A 16,746-nucleotide genomic window follows, 5' to 3' on the forward strand; every position below is an offset into this window, starting at 1 on the left:
ATGCCACCAAGACAGAACAAATGGATTGCAGAATATTCCCTGGGATGGATTCTGTTAGAGGATGAACATGTACTGAGAGTGTTAATGTTCGCTGTTCTCAAATTTCTGGATCCCCTTTCTAACCACATCTAGCATATTTCTCTTCTGATTCACAGAAAGAGAGCAAAAGAGAGGGAAGGCCTTATTTTCAAAAGGATTTAGGCATATAAAATTTGAAAAATGCCCAGGAGATGGGATTGCACACAAAACAATGCATGCGGAAACAATTTCATGTGCACTTTTACCAACATTAGCAGGAGATATTCTTGGCGGGGGTGGGGGTTGGATTTTGGGCAGGACACCATTTATGTGAATACTTTTGATTTTTGAGAGCATGCGTGTTTATACATGCTGATTGAGGTCATCTTTGTGAAATCTCTGAGCAACGTTGATACAAGACATTACAGTAATGCAGTTGTGATCCAAGCAAAACATGGACCAGGATAGATAGATCAGATGTCTCCAGAAATATTTTATATGTTTCAAACAACATATAAAATACAAATAAAAAAAATGTCATTTTAGACAGAACTGAAATCTGATTGGACATGTTTAAGTTAAAATCTACTTTCATACCCAGGATAGTAACAATTTCCACATTATGAGCCCAGATTTGAAAAGTATGTGTGAGGCAACAATTGTGAGCTAAGTGGTCCCTTGGAGATTTATGCCAGTAAGTTTATTAAATGTGTGGTGGGAGCTGTACAGTTTAGAATACCATGTATTTCTGCCCCAAAAGCACACATGTATGTTTTACTACATGTGGACATTTGTAATGCAAGAAAACATGTACTTCCTCTCCCCATTTTATAAAAATATATTGCTTATATTTTATGCGTGCAGTAATTCTAACAATGCACGTGTAAATAACCCAGAATTAAACACGGAGACATTTTATAAAGTGTACACATACTCCACTTCTGAAAACACTTACTTGCACGAGTACTTGGAATCAGCAGATCACCACATCCTCCACCAGATTATCCAGCCCTCCCACCCAAAAAATTACAGACAAAAGACACATCTGATTTCTGTTGTGTGAGTCAGCTGGCAGGTGTAATAGTGTGTACATGTGTTAGGCATGCCCGTGTGCCTCTTACAAATCAGCAGCTGGTGCCACCCCACCCCAGAACACTCCTAAACCACCCCTTTTTCCCTGTTCCCATTTATGTGCGAAGCCAAAAGTATGTAGGTACTCTTGGGGTTTCTAAAAGAGCATATGCACGAGCACATGCTACTTACTCGGATTTGTGCAAATTTTACGTGCACGAGTCCCACGCAGCTCTTTGAAAATGATCTCTTACCCAGGCAATATTCAAATAGCCTGTGTGACTGCAAAGTATGTGGGTACCGTAATTTTATCACCTGTACTTTGTAGCACATTTTCAAAGAGAACCTACCTGGGAAGCATTAAAGTATGTGTGCTCAAAAGCCCCTGCATGCTGAGCACCTGCTTTTTATGTGCAGATGGTGAAGGAGGAGAAAAGAGGATGTGGAGTTTTGAAAATCGTTTGTATGCATGCTGTTTTACTGCTTCCTCCTAAAGACTCCCCTTAAAAATGCCTCTTTTAACTCAGTTAAAAGTATATGTGTTCTTCCCTATGCCAAAATGGCCAAACTGGCAGTTTTCTGCAAAATTTAACATTACCACAGAGTAGAGGTCTTGAGCTTCTCTGCTATAAAGTCTATGATTTTGTGTATTTCTACAGCAAAAGATGCAAACTGTACACATAGACAGGGGCATTCGTGACCTGCCACAATTAATGAGGCATATCAGAAACAAACCTCAAAGACTGGCCTATGAAGTGGTCTTTTCTCTCACTTACTAATTAGGTGAAATTCTCTCCTCTGAAAATAGAGTTGAATTATGGCCAAATTTAGTAAAGATGTTCTTCCAACAGACACAAAATAGGAGGAAACCCACAATATACCTGGCCTTGATAGCATATTGCATAATGCACATTGAGGACAATTAATTTTCAAAGCAAATTTACATGGGAAACAAGCATTTAACCCCCTTTAATCAGATGTCTGCAAATTGCTATCTCTAAAGGTGGCTAAAAGTTTGTGTCTTCTTCCACGACGTGCACACATTCAGCCTCACTGAAAGGAGGCAATTCCGGAGGCGTCTTCAAGTCGGCGAAGGAAAAGTATGTGCAGAGATTGCATTTCCAATTCTATACACATACTGCACTAGCAAAATTCCACTTGCAGAAATAGTGAGGACAAGTTGTCGCATGTGCTTTGTACCTGTCAAGTATCAAAGTGAAACGACACACACACACTTTTGATTTGAGAATTGATACAATGTCCATGGATAAAAAGTATGCATTGTCTTTGACCCAATGGGAAGAGTTTGAAAAATCCACCACCATTATATGTAGAATTTAATAGCCATTGAAGGATTTTTCTTGCAACCCAAACAAAGAGGCCATTTGTAATCTTTTTCTATGAATGTTCCAAAGCCGACTCTTCCTGAGGGAGGGCAATTTTCAACGTGCTTCCTGTTGGTAAAGCAGTATTTTTACGTGCAGAAGTGACCTTTTACAAAATTGCCATCTGATACGAGGGTATCCCTATGCTCGTATGTCATACGAGCGGGTGTGTTCAGCTGCACAGAGTTGAAATGTTCTGAGGGGGATGGAGATGGAGCAAGGTTCAGACTTATACACTTAAGGCCTGATTTTAAAAGGGTCATGCCACGGCTAGTCCTGGCGTGCGCCACGCACATTTTTGGAAGGGCCTGGCCACGGGTGTAACCCCCATTACACGCCAAAGTTTAGGGCTCTGCAAAAGGGGAAGGCAGGGAGGGGCGGAGCGGAGGACCGGCCAGGACAACACCATTAGCTACTGTCCTGGGGAAGCGCTCTCCAGCAGCCAGCCGGTGCGCGGAGATTTACTTCTACTCCAGAGGAGCAGTAAGTAATCAAACAAAAAAAAAACCATGAGTAGCTTGGAAGGTGTTAGGGGTTGGGGAGAAGAGGGGAAATGGTAGGAAAGTTAGGTAGGAGTATAGGTAAGTTCCCTCCCAGACCGCTCCTTAATTGGAGCGGACTGGGAGGGAACTGGGGAAGCCCTACTCACATTGCCACATGTCGCCTTTTAAAATCCCCCCCTCCCCTCGCCCACGCGCGGAGGAGGCCACCTGCCCGCGCATGCGCATGCGGATGTTAAAATCCACCACGCATGTCCACGCGGTATCGTACTTTATAACACACATGCCGATGCACACATATTATAAAATAGCCGCATGGGTCTTAAAATCGACCCCTATATGCATACATTTTTCAGGGAACATTTTTGTTGACATTCTAGCAGGTGTAACTTATGCGCGCAAGTCCAGAATAATTTTAAAGTGGACGTACACGCGTCAGACCACTTTGAAAATGTTGTAACTTATGCACTGTTTTGCTGACTTTCTTATGTGGGCTGTTTGGAAAGTTCCCTGAAAATTGTCCTGTGCTGTCCGTATCCTCACTAATCACTGTATTTCTTATCTCTTTAGCTGATTGAGACAGTGAGTGCAGTAGACCAGGATGACCCACCAGAGGGTCAGCACTTCTACTATAGCCTGGCTCCAGAGGCAGCTAACAACCCAAACTTCACTCTGAGGGACAATCAAGGTAAAAAGAGTAGAGCCAGTCAGTGAGCAGCGCTAATTTAATCTATTGCATTTCTTGGCCCTGAGAGATTTGACTTTGCATGTTCTGTGAGACTGCTATATGAAATAACGCAGAGTGACACCTGCTCTTCATAGGCACTATGAGAATGACATGTCTGTTGAAAGCTACACAATACTTGTTTGCATCAAAGAAAGTAATATCCAGTGAAGGGCTCTTTTAGAGAATGTGTTACTGTTGTACAATATCTTGTGGCAGGGTAGGGAGATGTCAAGAGGGCATTTGTCAATAATCTGTGGGTTTTTGAAGCCTTGTTGAGTAGTATAGGTGAAGCATTGCTCACTGAAAAGTTGAACTACCCAGAATGAGGTGACACAAAGCTAAATTTTCCATTTTAGTAGCCTATTTGTTCCCTTCTTTCATTTTAAAATGAACATAAATACAAAAAGTCAAAGGAACAGTGGCAAACCTTTTCACTTACAAAGAATGGCTTAGCATGTGTGCAAAAGGATTGTGCCAAAAAAGCCTGTATTGTCCCTTTATGAAGTACTATCACCTAGAAGTTAACCCAAATATATGTTTGCTATCACAACCATAAAATAAGCAGTAGCATATGACAGTGTGCATTAAAGGATTTCAATTCATGAACGAGCAAAGCCATGAGAAATATCAGCAACTTGAAAGGGTTCTGAAATGCACACCTTGGAGGATGTTTCTCCAATAGATTTTTCTTAGCTAACCATTTTTTAAGTTCATCCAAACCCTAATTAATACTCAGAATATTGCTGTCTCTGGGCTTGGGGAATTATTAGTTGTATATCATCTGCATACAGATAGCACTGAAAGCCTCGATGGGGGAATCCAAGATGGTGGAGTGAGCAGGTCACACTGAAGCAGAACTCTGGCAACTGGTGCTTGTTTTCCTTCAGATATTTCTTTTTTTTTTTTTAAGTTTCTTTATGGTTAAGAAGCATAAGAGGCGCATTTGGAGATGTCCCCCTTTGTCCTCAAACCTACCTGCTGTTCATCAGATTGTGATAACTGGCTTCATGCAATCTAGCCTACAGATTAATTCCGAGGCAGCACAGAAGGCAGAGGGTTTGCCTTCTAGATCTGGAACTGACATCTCCTTCAGTCTAAACCTTTGTGCTATCCCTTCTCAGCCGACCTGAGGAGGAGGAAATGGGAATTTGGATCTTGAGGTGATTACTGATTAGTTAGGAACCACTGAAGTGGTTAGGGGAACACAATTATTGGAGACTGTGAAAATTAAAAAAAATAGTGGTTTGGAGAGTAGAACACTGCTGGAGCTGCAAGGGAGAGATGAATCTCTTGGAACAGGAGCAAAGGTGGTTGCCTCAAGGTTTGGCAAAAAGGAGGAGGCTTTGACATTGCGGGCGAATGAGTTTGTGACTTCTTCTTTCCCCTTAAAAGATACTAACCTCCTTCTGATTTTTTGTTTGGGTCAAGCCAGGCAGTTATTTTGGACTCCATTTGGACTGTGATAGCTTTATGACATCAAGATAGTTCCTCGTTAGCTGTTTTGACTTCACAATTTGAACTGAAGATATTCATTATATATTTATTTATTTACATTCCACCTTTCAGGTAATTCAAAATGGATTACATTCAGGTACTATAGGTATTTCCCTGTCCCCAAAGGCCTTACAATCTACGGGGCTCATTCACTAGGCAGTGTTAAGCTGTTTACCACATCGTAAATGCTGTTTACCGCATTGTATGCTAATTTATGCTAATAAGCTCATAAATACCCTTACTTATGCTAATTGCATGCATTTGCCAGAAAAATTGCAAGCCACATTATTTCCCCAAGAGCAGACCTCACACTTCCTGGGGTTTTTTAAACATTTTCGGGTGTGACTCTGGCCATTCAACCCCTATAAACCATAGTGGTCCCAAAGTCCCAGAGCTCCCATCAGTATTCTTTGAGGCATTCACTGCCATGGTATTTTCCCTATAATATTTTACCACAGGAGTCACAAAGAATTAGGTCATTTATTGACACTTTGCCACTCTCTCAGGGAAAACTACTATGACTTAATGAATGAGCCCTTAAGTTTACACCTGAGTCAATGCAGGATGAAGTGACTTGCCCAAGGTCACAAGGAGCAGCATCTGGATTTGTACCCAGCTTCCCTGGTTCACATGCACTGCTCTAACCAGTAGGCTACTCCTCTACTCATTAGGTTCAGATGTCTAAAATTGAGGGTCAAGCCCAGGAAATTGAATGCTTTTCTGGAAAGGTTAACCTGTTATCAGTTGTTCAGTCATTTGTAGAGTTAAATTGATAGTTAACAGGAAACTGGAAAATCTGGAGAATTTTACAATATATGTCCATTGCAGACTGATTAATTTTCCTAAATTGTCTACAATGTCTCCATTGGAATTATTTAAGAGATATTGGACTAAAATATTGAAAATTCCAAAGAATGCTATTCCTTCCCTTAATAAAGTTTGTTAACTACCAGTAGGAAGGAAGGTGGAGGGTGAAAGGGATGATCAATTAGATGAGATGGTCAATGGACAGCCTAGACCTGATTTTTCTTTTGGAAACATCTGCCACGAAAAATTCAAGAGGGCAATTCTGTTTTTTTTTACTCAAGGCAAAGATTCTATAATGCGCCTTTATTTCTGCAATTGTGGGAGTTCATTTCTAGGTGAGAAGATATGGGTGTTTCCAATTGGGTCTAAGAAAACAAGAGTACAGGAAGACATTTTTGGAAATGTGACAAGAGGTTTTTGTCTTTGGGTGCACATTTTGCAATTCATTATCCTTGTAAGTGTTTTGCTGAAATTCAGTATGTGTGTTATATCTTATTTGAGCCCACACAATTACACTATTTCTTGGATGCAAAGAAGGTGGATGGGCTAAGTGGTCCTAGTAGAAAGTGAGACTTGTTATTATCTTTGTGAGCACAACTTAAATTGATAGCAGGTTTGTCTTATTGCAGTTTTCCTTTTACATTTTTTCGTGATGCCAGTCCCTCATTGATTGTTTGTGTCCCCTCTAATTTGTAGGCTATTGAGATGCTGATGTATAAATTTATATGCTTTACTTCTTCATTTTCTTCTGTATAATATATTGTGCTGTCAGTATCTCTTACTTCAAGTTATATTGATGTAGTATTTTGAAATGTATTTAAAAAAAACATTTTTTTAAAGAAAATTGAAAGTCGTACATAAGATGCATCAAATGAAAGCTGGTGGGAAGAGTTGAGCTGAGATAAACTCCTAATAAGAAGCCCTCCTTGATTGTTCTCTTACTGAAACTCTTGTTTTCCATCAGAGAAATGTTAACAAGATCTGAAACCTGACAATAAAAAATTTACCCTGGGCAAGTTATGCCACACCGAGGAAGAAGGTCCCATAAGAAATACTGTCTGTCTTATTTATTTTATTTATTTAAAAGGATTTATACTCTACACTTATAGACATTATGTTCAAATTAGATTGCAAACATGTACATACATAACTTAAAAATCACATACAATAAAAATCAAAAACAAATATACAACTGTGCTAAACCAAAATTATAAACAAGGTCACCAATCTGCTCTCTCTCTCACTCTCTCTCCATATATGACTCAAGGGCAAAAAAATAGGAGAGGGAAATTGTATAATGGAAAATGATGCTACCTATTGTTTTTTTATCCTAACAAAACTGTACTTACTGATTTTCTCTTTTTTTGCCTCTCCACAGACAACACAGCTTGGATTTTAACTAGAAGATCTGGCTATAGACAGCGATCACAGAACACCTTTTACCTCCCCATCCTGATTGCAGATAATGGGCAGCCCATGCTAAGCAGCACTGGCACTTTCACTATTCAGGTGTGCCTCTGTGACAACAATGGGGATGAACTGTCCTGTAGCATTGAAGCCTATACACTGCCCATCACCCTGAGCAGGGGTGCACTTATTGCTATCCTGGGCTGCATCTTTGTCTTGTTAGGTAAGCGTTTACAGCATGTTTTTTCATGTCATAATATGCACATTAAGGTGAATTTTAAAAGCTGGACATGCACTGAAATCAGGAGGTAGGTGCACGTCTAGTGCATTTGCATGGCCACCCAATTTTATAAAGCGGGCAGATGCATTCACAAGTGCTGATGCGTGCACATCTCACATCAGAGGGAAAAGGGGCGGGGTGTGAGTGGGGCATGGGCATTCCTGGGTGGGGCGTGTGCCCAGGTCCAGTGCCCTGTAACTTTACTTCTGCTATGGAGGTGTAAGTAAAATCAAAAAGAAATACAGGCATCTGTGAGGGATTTGAAGGGTCTAGGTTAACTGAGGAGAAGGCAGTCCAAACTACCAGGGGGGATTGAGAGGACCTAGGAGAACACTTGGTGGACTGGTGGATGAACTGACGAAACTGGTCCTTAGCTGGACGCGTGTCTGTTTTAAAATTCAGACAGTTTCATGTCCGTAACTGATTTATACTGCTGAATGCGCACAAGCTTAAAATTAGGCACACAGATACATGTGCCTAGGCTATTTTATAATAAGTGCACGTATATGCGCACATGTTATAAAATTGCTGCATCTCTGGGTATGTGACAGCACACACCTGTATATGTGTGCTGACGCACCCAATTGAAAGTTACCATCATTTTTTTTTTTTTTTTTAACATGAATAGATTTGCTTTGGTATATTAGTGTTACCACACAAACCTCTTACCATCATGAGATGTTTGTTTTGCTGGGTGTTCACATATAAATGGTTGAAGCTGTAGTGCCAAAGTAATGTTTACGTTGCATTTTTTTGTGTTTGTTTTTCAGATATTTTGTAGTAACAATTTAAAAAATTCAAAACCAATGAAACTCTACACAATACAAGCAAACTCAAGTATATTGTGTTGCTCGTTTGCAACATTTTATTGCTTTGGGACTTTGCTGTATCTCATTAACATTGTGTTTGTTTTCTAAATGTTATGCCATAAATTTTAACTCAACGGGCATTGTTTAAAAACTCCCATCAACTAAATATCTAAGAACCAATAAGTTACCAGGAGTTATGGCCTGCTTTTCCTTTTTTTTTTGGTTATTTGCGTTCATCACTGCTCAGGAAATTGAGTGCATTAGTCTAACAGATTATTTCTGGTCATTCCATTTTGATTGGTGCCATGGAGTCAGCTTTCACAGTGACATCATAAAGGCACCCTGAAAGGTGCAGTCAAAGCAACACAGGCAAAAAAAATAAAACTACAGCAGGCATTTTACTCAAGAAAATGCTGTCCATGCATTATAGAAACACCACAACTTTCTCATGCTCGGTGAGAATAGAAGCTTTTAGGGACATGCATTCAAGCTGAGCTGAATTGGAAAACACGACAAATGAGTCTTTTTACAGTTTGGGGGCCTCTGAACCAAATGGGCACAGTCCCTGAAAAATCTGAATTCATTTTCAGTCATTTGGTTTGGTCCCATTAAAGTCTACAGGGGATGCCTTTTTTTTTTTATACTTGAAGCCAGACAAAGTGGAGCCAATTGGGGATGGAGCAAGGAAAGAGCCAGACAATCACGTTTCAGCACTTTTTCAGCCAGCCTATGGCCTGGGTTTTCTAAGGTCGCAGACCTTAGAAAATCCGGCGATAATGGGGGGGGGGGCAGGGTGGCGAAGCGGGAGGGGGGGGACCTGCAAAAGGTGCTGCTATTGGGCGCGACGCTGGCGGCAAAAAGGGCCCTTATCTTTTCGCCGTCAGTGACGTCTTTGCGGCATCCGCCTCAGTGCCGCCCCGACTCCTCCCCTTCCGGTGCGGATGCCGCCCAGAACCCCCCCCCCCCCCCCTCCCATTCTAGGTATCACACGCAATCTCTTTTGAAAATGACCCCCTATCCTAGCTATTATCTGCTTGTCATCGTATCAATTTTTGGTAAATGAAAATAAAACTATGAGCAGTGACCATTTTGCTCAATCATTTCCCTTTTGGATCCCAGAAAGAGAAAGCAGATGTTCTAAAATTCCATGCTTCCAAGTTTAGAATGAAAGAAAAGATTTAAAAAATATTTAGATTCATTTACAGGAGAAAGCAAAGTGTTCTGTTAGAGTCACTCACCGACCTACCTGTAGTTTGGGGATACTATCTAGTAGGAAGAGAATGTTGCTAATCTGTGTGAGGGTTACAGTGCGCATCATATGGGTAAGATTTCTGTCCAGCTGACACTGCAGGAAAGAAGCAGACACAAGACATGCTATGCTGGGTTAGGCCAAGGGTCCATCAAGCCCAACGTTTTGTCTCCATCAACGGCCAGTTCAGGTAATGAGAGTTTATCCAGATGATGATCCATTTCTTGTTGCTCACTTCCAGGGACAAGCAGTGGTTTTCCCCAGTTCTACCTGGTTAATAATTGTTTACGGACTTTTCTTCCAGGAACTTATCCAAAACCCTTCTAAGGCCGGCTTTGCTACACAGATAGATTATCTGTTTCTTGCAGTGTATGGGGTATTTGTGCACTGCAGGGACAGATGCAGCCTCCTGCATTCTATAAGTAAAACGTCAGTGTGACAGTGTACTGATTCTTGTGTGTAACTCTTGCACTGTTTCTTATTTTCATAGACTGTAACTTTTAAACAGGCAAGAGGGCACACATGTGCGTGCACTCATCGGCCCGTGCCCAGGGAAGCAGCTATTTTATAACATACGCATGTGTATGTGTGCAGTAATAAAATAGCCTGAATATGCACACATGTATGCTCAATTTTAAATGGACGCATGCCTATGTGCACAAATGCCACTTCTATCGCATAAGTGGGGTGATTTTAATAGACATGTGTGCCGACGCATTTGCCAGTTTTCCCAGTTCACCCAGGTAAGGGATAGGACTTCCAAACCCCCTAGTTTAATAGCCTGCCTTCTCCCCTGTTAGCCCCTACCCTTAAAACCCTGACTATTTATCTTTATTTTATCACGTACCCATCATCCATAGCAGAAGTAAAGTTATGCAGCAGGGGACCCCGGTTCCCGTCTCTGTGTGTGTGTAAGTATTTACGCACCAATTTCAAGTTAAACTCCAGGGACACTCATGCCCTGCCCAGACCATGCCCATGCCCATGCCCCACCCCTTTTTTGGAACTTTTCATTTGTGCATGTAGCGGCAAGTACGCGCTCGGGCAGGCGGCTTTTAAAATCCCCTCGGCGCAGACTAGCCCGACTTGTGTGCATATCTCCCAGGTTTTTGCGTGCACTGTGCTTTTAAAATTCACCTTTTAGCGTACATAGTCACTTAGCAAGCGTCACGTCATCATTTCACTTACGTTACCTGTTTTTGACAAAAGTGACTGACTGGTCTCCTATCTGTGTGTGTTCACAATAGGGTTTACAAACATTGTAACATAAAATGCCCCTACCCACTAGCAACCTGTTTTAATAAATTTCCCCAGGTTAGTAGCATCAAAGGGCAGATGTGGCAATGGGAGAGGATGAGAGAAGATGATTGTTCCTCCAGAGAGGCCTGGGACAAGCACAAGTAGCGGTGGCGATGATGATAGACATAGGATGAGGATAAGATGTCCGCCTATCAAACTCAAAAAGGATTTTTTTAAAGAAGGGGAAACCAGCAAGAGATGCAGGACTGGCCGAGAAGTTGTTCCCAACTCCACTGTTAGTATGGTGTAATGGCAAAAAAAAAATTCAGATTCAGTTGTGGGTATCAACAACAGTGGAGATGTTAGGTTCCATATTAGGATCTACCACCCAGAAAAGAGATCTAGGCGTCATAGTGGATAATACATTGAAATCGTCTGCTCAGTGTGCTGTGGCAGTCAAAAAAGCAAATATAATGTTGGGAATTATTAGGAAGGGAATGGTGAATAATATGGAAAATGTCATAATGCCTCTGTATCGCTCCATGGTGAGACCGCACCTTGAATACTGTATACAATTCTGGTCGCCGCATCTCAAAAAAAAAATAGTTGCGATGGAGAAGGTACAGAGAAGGGCTACCAAAATGATAAAGGGAATGGAACAGCTCCCCCATGAGGAAAGACTAAAGAGGTTAGGACTGTTCAGCTTGGAGAAGAGACGGCTGAGGGGGGATATGATAGAGGTGTTTAAAATCATGAGAGGTCTAGAATGGGTAAATGTGAATCAGTTATGTAATCTTTCAGATAATAGAAGGACTAGGGGGCACTCCATGAAGTTAGCATGTAGCACATTTAAAACTAATCAGAGAAAATTCTTTTTCCCTAAATGCACATTTAAATTCTGGAATTTGTTGCCAGGGAATGTAGTTAGTACAGTTAGTGTAGCTGGGTTTAAAAAAGGTTTGGATAAGTTCTTGGAGAAGTCCATTAACTGCTATTAATCAAGTTGACTTAGGGAATAGCCACTGCTATTAACTGCATCAGTAGCATGGGATCTTCTTAGTGTTTGGGTACTTGCCAGGTACTTGTAGCCTGGTTGGCCACTGTTGTAAACAGGATGCTGGGCTTGATGGACCCTTGTTCTGACCCAGTATGGCAATTCCTTATGTTCTTAAGTTCTTATGAGATAAAAAGAGGGCATCAGTGAAAGCCAGCACAGTAATCCCTGATTCACTCTGAACAGCGTCTGCAGCAAATCTTTGTAGAACATGATTCAGATGAATCATGTGAGGGACCCAAAGGATTAGAGAAAGGAGATATTTAAATCTAGTAGCTAAGGAGGGTTTGGAGAATCTGGTTATACTTATACAAACTAGCATAATATCAAGTGATCAGCAGCAGGTGGATCGCATAGCCACAGAGGCAGTAAGCAAATCTGCTGGGGTCAATATCACAGCCTAAAAACAGACAGTTTAGATCTTGGGAAATGCCCCTGACCTTTTACCTCCTGGTCAGCCCCCAAATCCCAGCCCGAGAAACAGCACCCAAAGATCCAGAGAAGGGATTCTGCAAGACATTGGAGGCATGAGGCAGTTTACAGTAATGGGAGATCAATATTTTGCAGAATGCAGTCAGTGTCAAAAGGCCATCAGTACAGTGAATGTACTGAGCCATCTTTCAAACAGCAGGCTGCTCCATCATTTGCAAAAGTAACACTCATTAGGGTCAGTTTCAGAGTGGTCTGGTACTGGTTTAGAATTGGTGGAAAACTTGGTCTTCCTAAAAGTAATATCCCCACCATCAGATCTCCATATCCATTTAAGGTAAATCTTAAACTTGATATGAATTATGAACAAGGCACTCAAAAGGGCAAATAAGAATATGAGTTTCTTTCTTAGTGAACAAAACCCTGATCATCACCCTTTGCTGAAAGATAAACCTCTCTCTGCTGGGTTTCCCTGGATTTCCATGTGAAGTAGTAGCAGGAGGACTGAATGCAGAACTACACTAATCCAATACCCGCAATTTTTTGGCCTCGGCGTACTGCTGTGCTATTGCCAGTTGTTAGCTTTGGTGCTATTGCCTGACCTGCTTCTCATACGCTGCCTCTCTTCTTGAGCCACCTTGTGCTGCCTGGCCTGCTTGTCCTGCTGTCTCGCTCCTGCTTGTCCTGGGGTGTTATGGCCCCTCTCCCTCAAACAAAAAAGAGAGGAAGCCTTCGCCCCTGCCTTCTTTGAATGCCGTGATACCTTGGAGCCTGGCTGATGCTCTTGCCCGCTGCCCTGCCTCTCTTCTTTTGTGCTGTTGTGTCACTGTTGCTACTCGACCTGCTCCTCCTCCTTCCCCTCGTCTTTTTCTCGGTTTGGTACTTTGTTGCGTTGCTGCAGCTCCTCTTCCTGCCTCATGCTCTGCTCTGTGCCAGGGGACGGGGGCGGCTCAAGGCAATCTGCTGCCTGAGGTGAAGGATGAAATAGCGCCCCCCTCCCCCCATGGCCCAGTGCAGGTAAAAGCACCAAGAGCCAGGGCAGGGGGAAGGCAATGGAGAGTGAAGTGACTTGCCCAAGGTCTCAGGGAATGGCAATAGGATTTGAACCGTGGCTTCCCTTGTTTGCAGCCCACTGCTCTAACCACTCAGTTTTTGGGCCTGTTAATTTTTTGTTCTTAGTCTTCAGTGTCCGCACTAGGGGGCGCTGCAGAAATGTTTAATGGGGCGGGGCGGCCTTTGGCTGCCCCACCCCCTGGGTCCAGTAATAGAATTACTCCCTTCCCTATTGCCTGCCTCCCACCCTTCTCCAGGATCTGCCCCCCTGGGGGTGTGAGACCCCCAGGGTCTCATGATTTTGTTCAGTGTTACTTGCTCATCTCTAATTCTATTAATGACTCGCTGCAGAAAATGTATGCATTGTCTCCCTGCGATTCATTCTTGATTAGCGCAGAACAGACTCACCTTGAATTTAAAGAAAACATCATTTTACTCTCATGCTTCCCTATCACTGGCGTGCCTACAGTTCTTTTGGTGAACAGTCTGCAGACTCCCATTACCAATCCGGTTCAAAATTTGGAAATTCTATTGGACTCTGCTCTTTCTCTTCACCCACACATCAAAAATGTTAAGAATTCTTTCTTCAGGCTTCATCTTCAGTGGAACTTGAAAGCTTTTCTCAATACTGGGGACTTCAAGCACTGATCATCTTTTCTATAAACTCTGGCAAATCTTTATATTTAGGTCTCCCTCAATTTCATTTCGAGCCCTTCAGCTTATTCAAAGTGCATCAGCGAGGCTTTTCTCTAGGGAGCCTTGGTGGGAGTATATAACGCCCATTCCTTATAAGCTTCATTGGCTTCCATTAATATGCTGGTCAGCATGTTTACATTTCAAACACCTTCTAATAGTTTCCCATAGAAAGCATTGGGGGGGGATATTTTTTTGGAGGCTCGAGTCTCTGAAAATAGAGATCTAATGTTTCTGCTTTTAAAACTCATCTGAGATAGTCACATTTCCTTCCTGCATGACAAATTTGGTACATTTCTTTTCCATTTTTAGGAGCATTATGGTGCCTACAGTCATACAGAGAAGCCCTGGGCAGGAAGTTGATGATACGCTGTTAAAATTTGTCTTGGGTTTATGATAATTTCTTTTGTGACATGCCTGAAACTTTGTCTAGTTCATGATAGATATCTTTACAAATAAATAAATAAACAAGACATTGGTTCCATTTACATGCCTCTTTCTAACATTTCATATGTTGGAAAGCATAAAAAGTGATAGCATAGTGCAGTTTAGACAGAGAAGCCGCATTATACCATGCCGGAGGCCGATATCCAACACTACTTATCTAGCTAAGTGGGGGTAGCTGAATATCTGGTCATCGGCCGCCACTTAGCTAAATAAGTACTTATCTACTTAAGTAGATAACTGAATAAATGTTGACAGGATATGGGCTTTCCAGGGAGGAATTAGCTGGATAAGTAATGATATTCAATCTTATCTGGTTAAGTTAACCGGATAAGTTAGACCTACTGAATAGCAGGTCTAATGTTAGCTGGCTATGGCTTATCTGGCTACCTTACCTAACCAGATATCTTTAAATACCTACCTCCTACTTCACATCAGCCCATTTCAAGCTCTAGTATGCTCCATATTGAGATTGTTTCCAACTAGAAAAAAATCGAGTTGCCTTTAGTCGTTCCAGGAAAAAGTAGGATTTAAGCTGTTGCATTTTTTTCTTGAAAGCAGTCCCATTTTCAGAACTGAAGATTTTGTCTGTCCAACATTTTTCCCTCAAACTTCAAGCAAGTGCATGATTTCTCATATTTGTATCTATATTTTTTTTTCCAGTGCTGGTTCTACTTATGCTGTCCTTGAGGAGGCACAGGAAACAGCCCTATATCATTAACGAGGAGGAGAATGTTCACGAGAACATCGTCAGATATGACGATGAAGGTGGCGGGGAAGAAGACACCGAGGCCTTCGACATTGCTGCAATGTGGAACCCACGGGAAGCACAAACGCTAAAAACTAGACAGGATATTCAGCCTGAAATCGAAAGCCTCTCCAAATACGTGCCTCAGACATGCATGATGAATGACAATATCCACAACTATGTACTGGCCAAGCTGTATGAAGCAGATATTGACCTCTATTCACCTCCTTTTGACTCCCTCCAGACCTATATGTTTGAGGGGGATGGATCTGTGGCCCAGTCACTCAGCTCACTGCAGTCAGTCAGTACAGGCTCGGACCAGAGCTATGATTACCTCACGGACTGGGGGCCCCGCTTTAAAAAGCTGGCTGAAATGTACGGCACCTCGGAGGGCACTGGAGCGTTATGGTAACAGACGAGGATTGCTGCGCACCTCCACCACGGCACGCTGCCGATGACTTGGGACCCGTTCTCTTCGGATGCTTCTGAGTACATAATGGCTTCAGTAATGGTAACCGTGAGAATGATGAGACAAGAGGCTTGCTCTGGATCAGCTTTACTCAGCTACATAGTAAAGAAAGAAGAATTATAAAAAGAAAGCATTGCTTGTTTTTTGTTTTGTTTTTTTTTTGTTTGTTTGGATTTTTGTATGGATTATATTTGAAAAAATAAAATCTGTCACCAGAATAAAGTGGCATACATAGACTGTATATTTTTATATGGCACAGCTGATACAGAGTTCTTTGTAGCTGTGGATCAAAGGTTGCTAAACTCTGACATTAAATCACAGCTCATGAAGGATAATCATTCAGCGGAAAGAATCCGAGGATTGCTTTTTCATTCAAAATTGTTTACTATAAATAACATTTTAAAAAACAAAGAAACCAACATAAAGCAATTTTAAACTGGAATTTTATAGTGGGTTTGTTTTTTTTTGTATCTTTTCTCTCTCATTGAAATTAGTTCTTTTAATCCTTTAAACACAGATGGTTGAACAACTCCCATTCCCTCCCCCCCCCTCCCCCCCTTCAACTGACTTGGGATGAGTCCTTGGATTCTCATTTTAAATTAAAATTGCAGCATCATTAGTCAGTGACTTTAATACTTACACATCTCTATCAAGTTAGCATAAGCATAATCTCCTCTCTGCTATAATACTGCGGCACTGTTAACTGTTCAGAATGAAACCGGACAAAAAAAAAAAAAAAACCAGCTCTGCCTCTTTTGCACTGCAGATGTCTCTCCCATGTGCCAAATGCGAATATTAGATGCTACGAATGAAAGCCAAATAACATATTGGCTAAATACATGGGTTCGAAGGCTTTTCTTATCTATGTGA

At 41.7% G+C, this 16,746-nt stretch overlaps 1 protein-coding gene across 1 annotated transcript in view; it reads left to right on the forward strand.

The window, feature by feature from the left end:
* CDH20 (cadherin 20) overlaps positions 1-16,073 on the forward strand; it is a 400,608-nt gene extending 384,535 nt beyond the window's left edge. Inside the window, exons 11-13 of the mRNA XM_029590479.1 lie at positions 3,545-3,662; positions 7,381-7,632; positions 15,323-16,073. Of these exons, the coding sequence (XP_029446339.1) occupies positions 3,545-3,662; positions 7,381-7,632; positions 15,323-15,819 (867 nt within the window). The 3' untranslated portion in view covers positions 15,820-16,073. The remainder of the gene's footprint in view (positions 1-3,544; positions 3,663-7,380; positions 7,633-15,322) is intronic.
* Positions 16,074-16,746: the final 673 nt, after the last annotated feature.

This window comes from Rhinatrema bivittatum, chromosome 2 (assembly GCF_901001135.1).
Source record: "Rhinatrema bivittatum chromosome 2, aRhiBiv1.1, whole genome shotgun sequence".
Lineage (NCBI taxonomy): Eukaryota > Metazoa > Chordata > Amphibia > Gymnophiona > Rhinatrematidae > Rhinatrema > Rhinatrema bivittatum.